Below are 19569 nucleotides of genomic sequence, written 5' to 3'. Positions count from 1 at the left end.
CATCGCAAAATTGAAAAACAATGGCCATACCCGATGTCAGTCAATGGTATATCCAAACCACAATATGAACCTGAAGACTCGTCATCAGACTTAGACACTATCCATGCTATCAATGAGGAATTGCTATTACCCCATACCACAGTATTATGTTTATAATCATTCCTAGGCCTTATTAAAGGCTCAGATGCATGAAACTTTTTAACCCATTTATGTTAAGTACAAACTTGAGAATATGTTCTTCATTTTAAGTAAATGTCATCATATGTTATTAAGTATACCAAGAAATGAACTAAGTACTCAGCATATAAATTAATTTGCCCTCATTGTGGGTTTTTAAGACAAAATAAAATAAAGGAAACAAACATCATTCTCCTTTTTACAGTGTCGTTTCTAAAAGCTCATTTTTAAGCCAAAGGTCCTCTCAGTGAATGTGAAATCCAAAATTTTTTCTTCATTCACTGCGCCGTCTTTTTTAAAGACATTTCTTGTTAGCACTGAACTTAATAAGGCCAAATAAAAGAATAGATGTGTCTCATGTCCCCCTCGTGAAATTGCAGAAGTTGAATTTTTCATTTTTCATTTCTTATTTTTTATTTTTTTTATCATTTTAACAAAAATTTTGCTGAAAATCTACGATAATATTTAATTCTCAGTTTCAAATTTGCTTTGGATTCAATCGGCAACTTCAAAAATGTATTACATACAGCTTAAATGCATCTTGATTACTTGAAACCCATGAAATTGCAACAGTGTAGGGCAAAATGCTATTTCAATACTATTCTGTAGGTCTTACTATAACCTACATGGGGTGTGCTGTATGACAACATTATAGAATTGCATTTTGGATATACCAAAAATTGGCATTGCTGAATTATAAAAAATAAAATTTAAAAAAATTGCATACCACATTATATTTTCTATTAATTCCCATGGACATGAGGCAAATCAATTTTTTTGGTTGGCCTATATAACAAAAAGCTAACAAAATTGAAATTGGACTGAAATCATATAATCTGGCTTTGACTTGACTAACAATAACTACATTTGTACAAAATTCAAATTTAGAGGGGGAAGCCCAGCAAACACAAAAATGTTCTTAAAATGTAATTATTTGCTTTTATTCAAAACATTTAAAGGAAGTCTCCGGCAATCACAACATTCTGCCTTATATGTAAGAAAAATAATTATCAAGCGCAAATCAGGTGGTTTTATTTTTTTTAATTTAACTCGTAGTGGTCATAAAAACTAATAAAAACATCTGTCTCTCAACACACAACATTCAAAATTCCCGGGCGTCGAAATTGTCGAGTGCAATGACGTCCCAGTAATACAATGAAGGCTGAGCACGAATAACCATTACGTGATTGCACTTAGACAATTTTGGCGCGGGAATTTTGAATATCGCGTGTTGAGAGCCGACTGTTTTTATTCGTTTTTGTGGTCAATATGAGTTTGTTATTAATAAAACCATGTTGATTATTATTTTTCTAACATATATGGCATAATGTAGACCTGCCAACCTTCTGAAGTCAGAAAGAGGGACATTGAGGCCAAAACTTTGCACATGCACACAAACCAGGTATCGACATATTCAAAGACTTGAGGAAGGTTTTGCAGGTCTAAATTTATCACAATAGATTAAAGAATTTTAAAGTGAAATTTGCATATTTTCTGCAATTCTTACATTTAAATTTGCCATCACTGAAATTTTCAAAAAGCAGGTCTGTCCCTCTTTTTCACTTTGTAAAACTCAAAATGAGGAACAGGTGTGCATAATGTTATGCTGGCTCCCTTATATAACATTTAAATGTCATGTTATATAAAGGTTATAAAAATGTTTTTAAAACATTTTATATGAACAAACACTACAACAACATTTTAAAAATGTTTTCAAGGAGTTATTGTAAAAAGTTATTGTAAAATAGTTTTGGCAAACATTTTGTGAACTCTTAAATAATGATATGTTAGAATGTATATTGCATCAAGTTTTCAACAAAAAAAATGATTATAGGGAAGGAAAAAAAAACAGAAATAAAAGAGCTGAAAAGATAGGTGAAATGAAACATAAAAAAGGTAATAAATGGAAAACGAAATAACAAAGTACTACACTGACGGTTGTGGGTTATACCATGTACTATTACACAAGTATAGCGTATAGGGTATACAATTGATATACTGACAAGCAGTACAAAAATCAACTGCTTGTACCACATAAAACAACAGCAATAACATTGACAGTACTGCAACCAATGATGGTATAGCCAATATTAAGAGAATCCGACGTCGTCGTGAATGCCACTGTCCGAAAACGATATACGGTAGAAATATCACAGCGGCTAAAGACCCCGCGACGAATCCACCAAGATGGGCAAAGTTATCGAGATACGGAAGCGTACCGGATAGCAGAAAGACGATGAGGATTGCGACAAGTTTAAGTATGAGCTTGTGAGGGCGCTGGACTAGTACCCAGCTTTGTGCTAGTTCTATGGATTGTACTGAGATAAGACCGCACACTGCTGCTGAGCCGCCTAGGTGGGGAAGGTAGGGAGTGAAGAGTGAAGCCAGCTGAAAGAAATGGAAAGAAAAAGAAAGTTTTTTATTTCGGAAAAAATAATCTGGGGATAATATACAAGGTTTAATTAACATCTTGAGCCAGGGCAATTAAAATTAATTTAAGAAAGTACATACAGCAGCAAGATTCAAAGCATGTCTTAAAAGAACGGTTGGAGGTTTTTCCTCAATGGTTGTGAAACTGTAGCCAGGATTTTTTGCAGGGGGTGCTTAATTTCCAAAAAGTGGACTTGCCACCCTGAACAGGTTAACATGAAACAGTGATTCCTTTGTTAAGTTTTCTTTCTATTTATGACTTCTTGGGTATATTTTAGAATGTTTCCCCTGAAAGTGGATCTTTTTGTCTGGGGGAGGGGGGAGTTGCCCCCCTGGCTATTGGACCCATTGCAACATGAGTTGCAATGGTCATCATGTGGCATTTGTAAACATTTCAAAAGCTGGTAACAAGACTGATTGAACTTGTTTGCTATTGATTATTCATGCTTAATTATTATTATAGACTTGTCAGTTAATTAGCGAAAACCCTGTACAGTGGTGGCACCAGGGGGGCATGAAGGGCAAATGCCCCCAGTCAGAACTTGTCAGTTAATTAGCACAAACCCTTTACAGTGGTGGTACCGGGGGGCATGAAGGGCAACTGCCCCCCCCCCCAGTCAGAACTTCTACCATCCCAGTTTCACCCACACACAAAAAAAACCCAATATTACGAAAATTTCCACTTTTTGCAGCAATTTTGAGCAAAATTGATTGATTTTCCCCCCCTCCCCAAAGTTCACTTTCAATTCACCAGTAATTCACTTTGCGCCCCCCCCCCCAAGCACTGGGGCCGCCCCTGAACCTGTTAAATTCAGCCTTAAATTACAGTACTCACCAGATTTCCTGTTACTTCACTCACAAAATAGATGAAAAACAACCTGACACCCCCTGCCATCCTTTCGATTGGAACAGCAAATAACAGTTGTGGAATGAGCACTAGTATTAAATGGAGTATTCCATTATGGTAGAAAGGGGAGATCAGCAATCGCCACCATTGATTTGGTCGAGTTGGCATGTATGGAGTTTCTGAAAAATCAAACAGAAAAATATCAGCGTGTTTACAGTGAAGATACCAAGTTTTAAGTATACTGTATACGATAGTCCTTGTATATGGTCAATTCCAGCCAAAGCGGGACAAAATTCTCTCTGGGGGCCATTTTGAAAATGTTTTCCTTTTCAATTCTAGACTTATCAAATGAGACGATCATATCTAGTGAATCATCAGGTGGAAGTGCCATCGGATTGAAAAATAACTTTTCTTGCTAGACCAAATAAAGTGTTAAATGCGCATATGCATGTTACCCACAATTCAAGCCTTTTTCACCTGTTGTACGCCATAAAATTTCACTTTCTTTAATATCTTTCAATATTTTATGTGTGACTCATATACACTAGAAATCGGTGAAGACTTTGAACGTAAAATAGAATTTTATTACATATATCTACAAAGAAATATTTTGGTTATTACAAATTTTAAGAAAGAACCAGGTGTACAGTCAAGATTGTGTGGCTGTCATTTAACATTACTGTATTATTTCGAAAGATTAGAATAAATGCTTCATATAAATATAAAGTTAGATTTTGTATCTCGTCGCAGGATGAGGATCTCGGATGGATTCGTGGGTAACAGCGTCTGGAAAATAGCAATTCCTATTAATTTTTTAAATAAAAATAAAAATACTTTTCCGTATGTCAATAATTCAGGCTGCAATAGCACTAAACTGAATTTTAATCAAAATACAAACTACATGGAATATTTAGAATGGATCATTATGGCATTTTGGTATAAATTTTGAGAATAACGAAGTTACCTAATTCAAATAGACAGAGCAAACAGTTTTATATTATTATTTTAGTAAAATCATTCCATATTTTCATGCAGCAATATTCTATTAACTCGTGTTTGACAGTTCCTATGAACTAAAACACTATCAATACATTGTTAACTATAATTTAAGTAGGGATTCGTGGGTAACCAAAATGTTCGTGGGTAACACATATTTGAAGGTATGTATTAGTAAGCGGCAAAATAGAAAATATTACAGAAGGTTGGAAACCAGCATGCGGTTATTCCTCCATTGTGTTTCAATGATTCCCGTTTCTCTAATCAATTGCATTTACCCAAAAATGGTAATTTAGGATAATCAATCAAAACTTCATGATACAGCTTCAGTATACCTTCAAGAGGACGCTATTAAACAGGACTGTTTTGGAACCTATTTCGCATGTTTTCAAAATGTTAAGATGCATAAGAAACATATAATTTACTGAGTAAATCCTTGGATTAGTGGGTAACGCCCGAATTAGTTGGTAAAGCTATAAGTACTATAGTACCATTTGGGGTTTGCGTTTCTTAGGTGCATAAATTGTAAGTACTGTAAAAATTATAGCATACCCATGGCTTGAATATGTGCTGATTTAAAATTACAATAAACAATCTCCTTGTTTTTCAAGGTTAGCATCTATTCGGGATTCGTGGGTAACAAAAGTTTAAACTGTCGTAGATTCTTTTTTAAATCTGTGAACGTATTTTTACGATTAACAATTTTAAGCGCTTGTCAAACTAAATTCAGTGTCCAAAGTCATTAAATGTTAATTTAAGTTATGGCAATTATATTTGCTGGACTCGTGGGTAACAGTTGATACGTGGGTAACGTCAAATTTGATGTTATGGAATTTTATGGGTAAAATGTATTTGCATAAAATAATCACTTGGACCTCAGAATTATAAAACGAAACTTCGTTTCATGATACGGTCATTTATGGCATATTCACTTAACATTTTTCAGAACGATCATTTTATTTTTGATACACGGGTAACAAAATTATTAGCCATATTGACTTAATGGCCTCTAGAGTCCACAAACTTTGGTGGAATTCAATCATTTTACATATGATGAGAGATCATGCAAACGTCTTTCTAACGGTAATAATTTCATTTTGATTGAAGGACATTCAATGACATATATGGTGCTTTATCTTTGAATTAAGTGGGTAACGCCAATTCATTTAAGCCATCATAACTTGTCCCTGGTATGACTTGCTAGTAAAGGCCTATATGCACAAAGAGAGCACATTGGGCGTGACATGATATGCTCCATCAATAACGTGATTTCCTTTATTAATGACATTTTAAAGTGGAAAGTTAACATAGAGAGAATTTTGTCCGCTTTACGCTGGAATGGACCATATATACCTGAACTCTTGCCAGGCCCGTACTCAGGGGGGGTGCGTCGCACCCCCCCCCCCAAATTTGCCAAAGTGTACAAAAAGTCCCAAAATTTTTGAATTTGCGAGCGTAGCGATTAAAAAAAATCAGGTTATTTACGGGTTTTTCGTAAAAAAATGTCCAAATTTTGGAAAGAAAGTCCACTTTTCACAAAATTGCCCCCCCCCCCTTGGGGAAAAAGGTCCACTTTTTCAAAATCAGCACCCCCAAACAAAATCCTGTGTACGGGCCTGACTATTGCTGTTTATAGTGAGACAGTTACTGCACAAATTATATACCAACTAACATTACCGTACATTTGCAATGACCCCGAGGTCACACGGGGATGTGTAAATATTGTGGCGCGAGCTATTAACAGCCCATTTAACAGTGGCGAATATGTAGCTTCTGTTTTGATAAGCCTTGGGGGTGAGAAGCGTTCTGAATGTTCTGCGCGCATGCTATGCATCATGAAGAAGCTGCTACTTCCGGCAATACAGCACACAATTTATCCTTGTGTGTGTATAAATTTAATTACCTGAAACTCTTTGTAACACATCTCTGAAAAAGTTAATGTTTTCACTTTGATTTTTTAGTTTTGGTGTCAAAAGCTGGCTCCACCATGGAACAATTTTCAGTGTACACCTTATTAATGGCAATCTATCAGCAGGAGTTGGTGGCCTGATGGATAGGACAACTAGTAAATTGATGGTCATGGGTTTGAGCAGTGTTCGAAATATGCCTCAAAAAGTTACAGGCCAGCTGGGCCTGTAACTAAAAAGTTACCGGCCAGCCGGGCCTGCAACTACACTGCTAGTCAGAAAAGTTATCGGCCAAGCCAAAAAGTTACAGGCCAATGGCCGGCTGACCGGCTCTATTTCGAACACTGGGTTTGAGTCCTTACACTCCCACTCACCTGGGTCAGCTTGCATAGATAATCCACCCACTCCACATATATCTGCTAGACAGTTCACCTGAAGAAGGGCAAATTGTAACAATATATCAAAATTATGAAGCTATACTTACAGGAATCCAAGTGGACAGCAGTGGCGTAGCCAGGGGGAAAAGGGGGAAGCTGCCACCACCCTGTGAGAAGTCTTGCCCCTCCCCCTCTTTTCAGGGAGAATTTCAGGGTTGCAAAATTAGCGGCAAAATTAACAAATTTTGCAGAATTGCAGCAAAAAAGTGACACATTTACATGTATTTTTACTTTTACTGGGGGGAGTTCTGATCTGACCAGTGGAGGGCATCTATACCCCCCCCATGGCACCACCATAACACATACAGAGCAATGTATATGCTTGTTAGTGTTTCTAGAAGTATCTACTTGACAAATAAATAATAAATGATATTAAAGCTGCGTCATTCAGGTCCAACTTCTTACCTTGCTGCAGTGTTCTGGGCCCTGTGCATGATAGTAGCCACCCAGAAATGTACAATGTTGATGTGTGGTCAATTTACATTCCCCAGTCAATTGATAGCAGCATGGTTTCAGTATGTGTGCAATGTTGTTAGCTCCTGCTGGCCTCAGACTACACTCAATGGAAAGCCAATAGCCAACATCTGTTAGAAAATCACAGTAAAGATGAGCTTTATTCAGTTTCACAATGCTGGCCCCACTAGGCCTACTGTACAGTTCCCTTAAACAATATGCCATTTGTCACCACTTGCTGATGTGTGTTAAATTCACATTCCCTCGTCAATTGATAGCAGCATGGTTTCAGTATGTGTGCTACGTTATTAGATCCTGCTGCCAGTGCCCCCCCCTGAAATTCACTTTTCCCCCCTAATGCCCCCCTCCCCGAAAAAAATCCTGGTGCCGCCACCGCCTGCTGCCCTCAGACTACACTCAATGGAAAGCCAATGACCAACATCTATTAGAAAATTGAGAACTGTATGAACATCTGCTATGCTGGCCCCATTTCTGTACAGCTCCCTCAAACAATATGCCATTTTTCACCACTTGCTGATGTGTGTTAATTTTATATTCCCTGTCGACTGATAGCAGTGCTACATTGTTAGATGCCCTGAGACTACACTCAATGGGAAGCCAATAGCCAACATCTATTAGAAAATAACAATAACCAAAAGAGTGGCTTTGTTTAGTGTTGCTCCAATTTACTATGAATTCTCCCGGTACATTAAAAATGATCATTATAAGTAAGTTTTGGGCCTATGAAGGTTTGTGCACTCTATTACACAAGGCATCACATGTGTATCATAAACAAGCACAATCCTTAGATCAGCGGTTCCCACACATTTTTAATTAGTGCGCTAACTTGAAATGCTCCTGGCCCTTTTTCAAATGTGACATGTTCTGTCAAAATAGACTCTTCTGGCAAATTGTCAAAAATGGGTATTCATATATTATTCACGAGTAGACTTTCTCCTTTACAATGGTGGCTCAATTTTTTAAATCGGATATTCCTGTGCAAGGTTAAGACATTTTGATTACACAAAAAATAATAGAAATATAATAAAATTAATATCATATTTTGGCTATAGATCCCACTCTATAAATCCCACAATTTTTGCCAGAAGCGTCTAATTTTGACAGAACACATCACAAATGTCCTGTGACCCCCAAGGCAGCCCAGTTTGGGACTGGTTGCTTTAGATGAAAGTCTACACAACACTATTTTATCCTCTGTGTGTATTACACGGCAGAGCTCTTTGGTGCAAAATTACGTATTTGGTGTTAAAATGGTCCACTTCTAGCCGACACATTTTAGTACCCCCACATGCCACCTAGATGAACCCGGATTGAAATAAACTCACTATAAGCATGATCAGTATATTCATTTCTCAATTTTACATGTCTAGAGGTTAGGCATCGGTAGGTCTTTGCTTGCACTCTTGTCACAGTTGTGATACTTGTGTGTGTGTGTGCACACATTTAGAATTTGGATGGTGTCACTAGGCTTTGGATTTGTGCATTTCTTGACATTTGTAGTTGTAACAAAGGAAATATTCCCCCAAACCTGGTCTGTGCTTTTCAACATCCAAGAGGATCCAAACTCTGGGGACCATTTCACAAAGGCATAAACAATCTGTCATTTTATAATAAATCAAATCAAATGAAAAATCAATCACCAAGTCTTTTAGAAATGGGCCTCTGATAGTAGGCCTAATGTGAAATGACACACATCTTTTAAGGGGCAGTTCCTAGACTAGCTTTCACAGAAGAAATGTACTTTCTTGTCTGTGGTGAGAGTACACAGCATAAACATGGAAGTGGGGTGCTGATTGGCTAACTCAATCATCTCACAATCATAACAACAAACAGGTAATCTGATTTGCCAATCTGGCATCAAAGCTTTGTTCCGCGCAGAGAGGCACTCATGAAGGGAACACAAAGCCCTGTGTATGTCCCTCATTAACAGAGCACGTATGTCAAGGTTCCCTGCACCTTGAAGCCTTTAAAATTCAAGGACTTTTCAAGGAATTTCAAGGACCAAAAGCATGATTTTCAAGGACTTATCACAACACAAAAATCATGATGTGGCTCTCCATGTGGCACATATTACCAAAGTGACAGCTCCTCTCCACTCCCCAAATTTTGTCAAAATTATACTTTAGGTAAAATTCCAATTTTCAAAGACCATGTGCAAAAATTCCAGGACTTTCAAGGCCTTGAAAAGGTGTTTTCAAATTCAAGGACCGTGGGAACCCTGGTATGTGTATCAGTCTTTAATAGCAAAAAGAGCATGCCATTCTGAAAGCTAGTGTAACTTTAGATTCAAATACACTCACTGTATGTATATTCATAGCACTGTAGTTGTGTCGTTGTTCCAGCAGTATTCCTTGCCTCAACCTCACAACATCCAAGTGGATCAGAAGTCTGATAGTCCTGCTTAGACAGCATTACGTTGATCTTGTGATCACTCCGCAGACACGGAGCAAACAAGGCACCATGGCCTGAAATGATAATGACACAGGGCTGTCAGCTCTCACACATTTAGTGCAAGTCTCACGCTTTGGGCCACTTTCTCATGCTCTTACACCAAGGTAGTAAAATCTCACACAGAGGTGCCAACTCTTATGCATTTGCATGCCTGGGTAGTAAAATCTTATGCATCATCAAAATTTTGTCGAGCCACTGGCGAAAAAAATTGTCGCTCGCAAGACATAGTGGCGTATCAGCCATTTTTGACAAAATGAGGTAAGAACAGTTTCATAATCTATGTATAATGCTGTACATTCTGACAAACTTTCAAGACATGCATGTCATTAATTAAGTATTATCACTAATTAGGTTTGGCGTATATCACTCAATTGAATTATTGTGTACAACATTCCCCTTGTTTTGGACGACATAGTGGCGTATCAGTGACATATGCCACTATGTCGTAAATATGTGACATACACCACTATTTTGGTATATTGTGGCTGTGTGGCCAATATGGATATGAATTCAACTATTTTTCGACATACTGGCGTATCACATGTCCTATGTCAATTTTGAATGGAGAATAATTGTTAAAAAAATTTGACATACTGGCATATAAGTTTAATGACTAATTACAATTAATTGGTGAATGACAACAATGTATTTTATGATACACCACTATGTCTTGCGAGCGACGAAATGATTGCAAATTTTAGTAAGCAAACAATATTTCTGTTCCAATATGCCCCTTAACAATATCTCTCTCCATGTAATTCTAAAAAGTTGACAGTGCTGTCACATTGTTAGAATTGCAGTAGTGTATAACCCAGGAATTTTTTTTACCAAATAATGGGATTTTCTGTGATTTTGAAGAGGGATTTACCAAAAAGGTCACTTTAAGCAGAAATTACTTGAGCTAATTCGGAATAAAAGCATGACATCCTTGGGCAGGAAAAACCTCCTATATGCTTGTGGCCCCTGAACATGTTTAAAACAAAACTGCCAACAGGTTACATAGGAGGTTTTGCTTTAAACATATTCAGGGGCTAAGGACACATAGGAGGTTTTTCCTGCCCAGCGACAATGAGCTTTTGAGGCCATTCTTGGATCAGTTGCCACTGTCTGCACTCTGCATCTGCAAACCGACAACAACAAAACATGATAATCATACTTACGTATCCAGAATGCAGCGTTAGGCCCTATCCACACATTGGGGTATTGAACACTCACTACCATTTCTGTACCTCTGAATGTCTTCACGTTATCAAGATACGCTGCCTTGGGTGTCAAACCAATGGGTGATATCCCGCCAAAGAAACAGAGCACAAGAAATGTCATAATCTGGGCAATGGTGATGATGACTGTTACGTAGGGTTTGTGGTCTGGCAAATCTGCAATGAGAAAATATCAAAACAATATTATCATGGAAGTCGGGTAATGAGAGGCGGGCAGGAAGCTGGAAAGAGGCTTGCTAAGCTGATAGCTGCAAATCAGCCATATCCCCTGTACAAGAACCTATTAAAGCGAGTAAGATCACACACAAAATAGACTGGGGTAACATAAAAATACTGAAGGAAACAAAAGACTTTGACAGGAGAGTCCTGGAACCCGGGGGGGGGGTTCTCAGTACAAATGGCCATACGGGGACGTGCCGCAAATATGGGTAGCCTCTTGGTATATCAATGACCCCTTTTTTAAAGCCTATTTTGGTATATGAATGGGTCCTTTTTTCAAAATCTTCTCAATTTTTTCGGAAAATAGCCCAATTTTTCGTTAATTTAGCAAAAATTTTGCAAAATTAATTTGTAAAAACTAGGACAATTTGGGTTAAATTCGGCCGAAAATATTGACTTTTGGTACATAAATGGGTCAAAATTTCTTGAAAAATTGGTATATTTATGGGTCCACTTTCAAATTCTCAGCTGCACACGTCCCTACCAAAACCAAACTTGAGTACCCCGGTCCTGGAAGCCATTCAGATCAAGAAACAAGTACCTTCATTGAACCAAGACACAGGATTGGAACTAATTAAATCCTGTGTGGCACAACCTGATTAAACCTAGCAAGACCAGGGGCAGGAATTTTCCAACTTATGTGACATCACAGTAAGTGATCAGGTTGGTCTCTAGCCATTTCCAAGAAAACATCAGAACTAACAACATCTGCTGATGACAAGGAAGTTCCTCGAAAGTGTCTCTGTACAGCAAAATAAACAAGTCTAATTTTAGTCAGCTGCCCTAGTTCGAATCTGAGTTGGATGCGACTTGACTGCACTTTTATTGGGATTTCCTCCAAAGTGATTTAAATCCTTGAACCAGCTTTCTGATTGGTTGGCTCATGAAAGCAGACCTGTGATTGGCTTCATCTCTTACCTTCTAATATATGAGCTGAGAGTTGGATGTGGTTTGATTGCATTATATTGGGACTTTCTCCAAAGTGATTTAAATCCTTGAAACCAGCTTTCTGATTGGTTGACTCATGAAAGCAGACATGTGATTGGCTACATTTCTTACCTTCAATTTGCATTCTTATATGTGAGCTGAGAGTTGGATGTGGTTTGATTGCATTATATTGGGACTTTCTCCAAAGTGATTCAAATCCTTGAAACCAGCTTTTGGATTGGTTGACTCATGAAAGCAGACATGTGATTGGCTTCATTTCTTACCTTCAATTTGCATTCTTATATGTGAGCTGAGAGTTGGATGTGGTTTGATTGCATTATATTGGGACTTTCTCCAAAGTGATGTAAATCCTTGAAACCAGCTTTCTGATTGGTTGACTCATGAAAGCAGACATGTGATTGGCTACATTTCTTACCTTCAATTTGCATTCTAATATGTGAGCTGAGAGTTGGATGTGGTTTGATTGCATTATATTGGGACTTTCTCCAAAGTGATTCAAATCCTTCAAACCAGCTTTCTGATTGGTTGACTCATGAAAGCAGACATGTGATTGGCTTCATCTCTTACCTTCAATTTGCATTCTTATATGTGAGCTGAGAGTTGGATGTGGTTTGATTGCATTATATTGGGACTTTCTCCAAAGTGATTCAAATCCTTGAAACCAGCTTTCTGATTGGTTGACTCATGAAAGCAGACATGTGATTGGCTTCATCTCTTACCTTCAATTTGCATTCTAATATGTGAGCTGAGAGTTGGATGTGGTTTGATTACATTATATTGGGACTTCCTCCAAAGTGATTTAAATCCTTGAAACCAGCTTTCTGATTGGTTGACTCATGAAAGCAGACCTGTGATTGGCTTCATCTCTTACCTTCAATTTGCATTCTTATATGTGAGCTGAGAGTTGGATGTGGCTTGATCGCATTATATTGGGACTTCCTCCAAAGTGATTTAAATCCTTGAACCAGCTTTCTGATTGGTTAGCTCATGAAAGCAGACATGTGATTGGCTTCATCTCTTACCTTCAATTTGCATTCTTATATGTGAGCTGAGAGTTGGATGTGGCTTGATCGCATTATATTGGGACTTTCTCCAAAGTGATTTAAATCCTTGAAACCAGCTTTCTGATTGGTTGACTCATGAAAGCAGACCTGTGATTGGCTTCATCTCTTACCTTCAATTTGCATTCTAATATGTGAGCTGAGAGTTGGATGTGGTTTGATTGCATTATATTGGGACTTTCTCCAAAGTGATTCAAATCCTAAAACCAGCTTTCTGATTGGTTAGCTCATGAAAGCAGACATGTGATTGGCTTCATCTCTTACCTTCAATTTGCATTCTTATATGTGAGCTGAGAGTTGGATGTGGTTTGATCGCATTATATTGGGACTTTCTCCAAAGTGATTTAAATCCTTGAAACCAGCTTTCTGATTGGTTAGCTCATGAAAGCAGACATGTGATTGGCTTCATCTCTTACCTTCAATTTGCATTCTTATGTGAGCTGAGAGTTGGATGTGGTTTGATTGCATTATATTGGGACTTTCTCCAAAGTGATTCAAATCCTTGAAACCAGCTTTCTGATTGGTTAGCTCATGAAAGCAGACATGTGATTGGCTTCATCTCTTACCTTCAATTTGCATTCTTATATGTGAGCTGAGAGTTGGATGTGGCTTGATCGCATTATATTGGGACTTTCTCCAAAGTGATTTAAATCCTTGAAACCAGCTTTCTGATTGGTTAGCTCATGAAAGCAGACATGTGATTGGCTTCATCTCTTACCTTCAATTTGCATTCTTATATGTGAGCTGAGAGTTGGATGTGGTTTGATTGCATTATATTGGGACTTTCTCCAAAGTGATTCAAATCCTTGAAACCAGCTTTCTGATTGGTTAGCTCATGAAAGCAGACATGTGATTGGCTTCATCTCTTACCTTCAATTTGCATTCTTATATGTGAGCTGAGAGTTGGATGTGGTTTGATTGCATTATATTGAGACTTTCTCCAAAGTGATTTAAATCCTTGAAACCAGCTTTCTGATTGGTTAGCTCATGAAAGCAGACCTGTGATTGGCTTCATCTCTTACCTTCAATTTGCATTCTAATATATGAGCTGAGAGTTGGATGTGGTTTGATTGCATTATATTGGGACTTTCTCCAAAGTGATTTAAATCCTTGAAACCAGCTTTCTGATTGGTTGACTCATGAAAGCAGACCTGTGATTGGCTTCATCTCTTACCTTCAATTTGCATTCTTATATGTGAGCTGAGAGTTGGATGTGGTTTGATTGCATTATATTGGGACTTTCTCCAAAGTGATTCAAATCCTTGAAACCAGCTTTTGGATTGGTTGACTCATGAAAGCAGACATGTGATTGGCTTCATCTCTTACCTTCAATTTGCATTCTTATATGTGAGCTGAGAGTTGGATGTGGTTTGATTGCATTATATTGGGACTTTCTCCAAAGTGATTTAAATCCTTGAAACCAGCTTTCTGATTGGTTGACTCATGAAAGCAGACATGTGATTGGCTACATTTCTTACCTTCAATTTGCATTCTAATATGTGAGCTGAGAGTTGGATGTGGTTTGATTGCATTATATTGGGACTTTCTCCAAAGTGATTCAAATCCTTGAAACCAGCTTTCTGATTGGTTGACTCATGAAAGCAGACATGTGATTGGCTTCATCTCTTACCTTCAATTTGCATTCTTATATGTGAGCTGAGAGTTGGATGTGGTTTGATTGCATTATATTGGGACTTTCTCCAAAGTGATTCAAATCCTTGAAACCAGCTTTCTGATTGGTTGACTCATGAAAGCAGACATGTGATTGGCTTCATCTCTTACCTTCAATTTGCATTCTAATATGTGAGCTGAGAGTTGGATGTGGTTTGATTGCATTATATTGGGACTTCCTCCAAAGTGATTTAAATCCTTGAACCAGCTTTCTGATTGGTTAGCTCATGAAAGCAGACCTGTGATTGGCTTCATCTCTTACCTTCAATTTGCATTCTTATATGTGAGCTGAGAGTTGGATGTGGCTTGATCGCATTATATTGGGACTTTCTCCAAAGTGATTTAAATCCTTGAAACCAGCTTTCTGATTGGTTGACTCATGAAAGCAGACATGTGATTGGCTTCATCTCTTACCTTCAATTTGCATTCTAATATGTGAGCTGAGAGTTGGATGTGGTTTGATTGCATTATATTGGGACTTTCTCCAAAGTGATTCAAATCCTTGAAACCAGCTTTCTGATTGGTTAGCTCATGAAAGCAGACATGTGATTGGCTTCATCTCTTACCATCAATTTGCATTCTTATATGTGAGCTGAGAGTTGGATGTGGTTTGATCGCATTATATTGGGACTTTCTCCAAAGTGATTTAAATCCTTGAAACCAGCTTTCTGATTGGTTAGCTCATGAAAGCAGACATGTGATTGGCTTCATCTCTTACCTTCAATTTGCATTCTTATATGTGAGCTGAGAGTTGGATGTGGTTTGATTGCATTATATTGGGACTTTCTCCAAAGTGATTTAAATCCTTGAAACCAGCTTTCTGATTGGTTGACTCATGAAAGCAGACATGTGATTGGCTACATTTCTTACCTTCAATTTGCATTCTTATATGTGAGCTGAGAGTTGGATGTGGTTTGATTGCATTATATTGGGACTTTCTCCAAAGTGATTCAAATCCTTGAAACCAGCTTTTGGATTGTTTGACTCATGAAAGCAGACATGTGATTGGCTTCATTTCTTACCTTCAATTTGCATTCTTATATGTGAGCTGAGAGTTGGATGTGGTTTGATTGCATTATATTGGGACTTTCTCCAAAGTGATTTAAATCCTTGAAACCAGCTTTCTGATTGGTTGACTCATGAAAGCAGACATGTGATTGGCTACATTTCTTACCTTCAATTTGCATTCTAATATGTGAGCTGAGAGTTGGATGTGGTTTGATTGCATTATATTGGGACTTTCTCCAAAGTGATTCAAATCCTTCAAACCAGCTTTCTGATTGGTTGACTCATGAAAGCAGACATGTGATTGGCTTCATCTCTTACCTTCAATTTGCATTCTTATATGTGAGCTGAGAGTTGGATGTGGTTTGATTGCATTATATTGGGACTTTCTCCAAAGTGATTCAAATCCTTGAAACCAGCTTTCTGATTGGTTGACTCATGAAAGCAGACATGTGATTGGCTTCATCTCTTACCTTCAATTTGCATTCTAATATGTGAGCTGAGAGTTGGATGTGGTTTGATTGCATTATATTGGGACTTCCTCCAAAGTGATTTGAATCCTTGAAACCAGCTTTCTGATTGGTTGACTCATGAAAGCAGACCTGTGATTGGCTTCATCTCTTACCTTCAATTTGCATTCTTATATGTGAGCTGAGAGTTGGATGTGGCTTGATCGCATTATATTGGGACTTCCTCCAAAGTGATTTAAATCCTTGAACCAGCTTTCTGATTGGTTAGCTCATGAAAGCAGACATGTGATTGGCTTCATCTCTTACCTTCAATTTGCATTCTTATATGTGAGCTGAGAGTTGGATGTGGCTTGATCGCATTATATTGGGACTTTCTCCAAAGTGATTTAAATCCTTGAAACCAGCTTTCTGATTGGTTGACTCATGAAAGCAGACCTGTGATTGGCTTCATCTCTTACCTTCAATTTGCATTCTAATATGTGAGCTGAGAGTTGGATGTGGTTTGATTGCATTATATTGGGACTTTCTCCAAAGTGATTCAAATCCTTGAAACCAGCTTTCTGATTGGTTAGCTCATGAAAGCAGACATGTGATTGGCTTCATCTCTTACCTTCAATTTGCATTCTTATATGTGAGCTGAGAGTTGGATGTGGTTTGATTGCATTATATTGGGACTTTCTCCAAAGTGATTTAAATCCTTGAAACCAGCTTTCTGATTGGTTAGCTCATGAAAGCAGACATGTGATTGGCTTCATCTCTTACCTTCAATTTGCATTCTTATATGTGAGCTGAGAGTTGGATGTGGTTTGATTGCATTATATTGGGACTTTCTCCAAAGTGATTCAAATCCTTGAAACCAGCTTTCTGATTGGTTAGCTCATGAAAGCAGACATGTGATTGGCTTCATCTCTTCCCTTCAATTTGCATTCTTATATGTGAGCTGAGAGTTGGATGTGGTTTGATTGCATTATATTGGGACTTTCTCCAAAGTGATTCAAATCCTTGAAACCAGCTTTCTGATTGGTTAGCTCATGAAAGCAGACATGTGATTGGCTTCATCTCTTACCTTCAATTTGCATTCTTATATGTGAGCTGAGAGTTGGATGTGGCTTGATCGCATTATATTGGGACTTTCTCCAAAGTGATTTAAATCCTTGAAACCAGCTTTCTGATTGGTTAGCTCATGAAAGCAGACATGTGATTGGCTTCATCTCTTACCTTCAATTTGCATTCTTATATGTGAGCTGAGAGTTGGATGTGGTTTGATTGCATTATATTGGGACTTTCTCCAAAGTGATTTAAATCCTTGAAACCAGCTTTCTGATTGGTTAGCTCATGAAAGCAGACCTGTGATTGGCTTCATCTCTTACCTTCAATTTGCATTCTAATATATGAGCTGAGAGTTGGATGTGGTTTGATTGCATTATATTGGGACTTTCTCCAAAGTGATTTAAATCCTTGAAACCAGCTTTCTGATTGGTTGACTCATGACAGCAGACCTGTGATTGGCTTCATCTCTTACCTTCAATTTGCATTCTTATATGTGAGCTGAGAGTTGGATGTGGTTTGATTGCATTATATTGGGACTTTCTCCAAAGTGATTCAAATCCTTGAAACCAGCTTTTGGATTGGTTGACTCATGAAAGCAGACATGTGATTGGCTTCATCTCTTACCTTCAATTTGCATTCTTATATGTGAGCTGAGAGTTGGATGTGGTTTGATTGCATTATATTGGGACTTTCTCCAAAGTGATTTAAATCCTTGAAACCAGCTTTCTGATTGGTTGACTCATGAAAGCAGACATGTGATTGGCTACATTTCTTACCTTCAATTTGCATTCTAATATGTGAGCTGAGAGTTGGATGTGGTTTGATTGCATTATATTGGGACTTTCTCCAAAGTGATTCAAATCCTTGAAACCAGCTTTCTGATTGGTTGACTCATGAAAGCAGACATGTGATTGGCTTCATCTCTTACCTTCAATTTGCATTCTTATATGTGAGCTGAGAGTTGGATGTGGTTTGATTGCATTATATTGGGACTTTCTCCAAAGTGATTCAAATCCTTGAAACCAGCTTTCTGATTGGTTGACTCATGAAAGCAGACATGTGATTGGCTTCATCTCTTACCTTCAATTTGCATTCTAATATGTGAGCTGAGAGTTGGATGTGGTTTGATTGCATTATATTGGGACTTCCTCCAAAGTGATTTAAATCCTTGAAACCAGCTTTCTGATTGGTTGACTCATGAAAGCAGACCTGTGATTGGCTTCATCTCTTACCTTCAATTTGCATTCTTATATGTGAGCTGAGAGTTGGATGTGGCTTGATCGCATTATATTGGGACTTCCTCCAAAGTGATTTAAATCCTTGAACCAGCTTTCTGATTGGTTAGCTCATGAAAGCAGACATGTGATTGGCTTCATCTCTTACCTTCAATTTGCATTCTTATGTGAGCTGAGAGTTGGATGTGGCTTGATCGCATTATATTGGGACTTTCTCCAAAGTGATTTAAATCCTTGAAACCAGCTTTCTGATTGGTTGACTCATGAAAGCAGACATGTGATTGGCTTCATCTCTTACCTTCAATTTGCATTCTAATATGTGAGCTGAGAGTTGGATGTGGTTTGATTGCATTATATTGGGACTTTCTCCAAAGTGATTCAAATCCTTGAAACCAGCTTTCTGATTGGTTAGCTCATGAAAGCAGACATGTGATTGGCTTCATCTCTTACCTTCAATTTGCATTCTTATATGTGAGCTGAGAGTTGGATGTGGTTTGATCGCATTATATTGGGACTTTCTCCAAAGTGATTTAAATCCTTGAAACCAGCTTTCTGATTGGTTACCTCATGAAAGCAGACATGTGACTGGCTTCATCTCTTACCTTCAATTTGCATTCTTATATGTGAGCTGAGAGTTGGATGTGGTTTGATTGCATTATATTGGGACTTTCTCCAAAGTGATTCAAATCCTTGAAACCAGCTTTCTGATTGGTTAGCTCATGAAAGCAGACATGTGATTGGCTTCATCTCTTACTTTCAATTTGCATTCTTATATGTGAGCTGAGAGTTGGATGTGGTTTGATTGCATTATATTGGGACTTTCTCCAAAGTGATTCAAATCCTTGAAACCAGCTTTCTGATTGGTTAGCTCATGAAAGCAGACATGTGATTGGCTTCATCTCTTACCTTCAATTTGCATTCTTATATGTGAGCTGAGAGTTGGATGTGGTTTGATTGCATTATATTGGGAC

General features: G+C 37.9%; 1 protein-coding gene across 1 annotated transcript; it reads right to left on the bottom strand.

Moving 5' to 3' along the window:
• Positions 1–1947: 1947 nt before the first annotated feature.
• Positions 1948–11094, bottom strand: LOC140135505 (inactive rhomboid protein 1-like). Its single transcript, XM_072157033.1, has 6 exons — positions 10880–11094; positions 9569–9733; positions 7200–7378; positions 6732–6789; positions 3443–3633; positions 1948–2565 (listed from the first exon to the last, which is right to left on the bottom strand). The coding sequence occupies exons 1-6, from the start codon at positions 11040–11042 to the stop codon at positions 2104–2106; spliced, it is 1218 nt and encodes a 405-aa protein (XP_072013134.1). The 5' UTR covers positions 11043–11094; the 3' UTR covers positions 1948–2103.
• Between the last annotated feature and the right edge of the window lie 8475 nt (positions 11095–19569).

This window comes from Amphiura filiformis, chromosome 2 (assembly GCF_039555335.1).
Source record: "Amphiura filiformis chromosome 2, Afil_fr2py, whole genome shotgun sequence".
Classification (NCBI taxonomy): domain Eukaryota; kingdom Metazoa; phylum Echinodermata; class Ophiuroidea; order Amphilepidida; family Amphiuridae; genus Amphiura; species Amphiura filiformis.
This window is presented reverse-complemented; position numbering and strand designations above follow the sequence as displayed.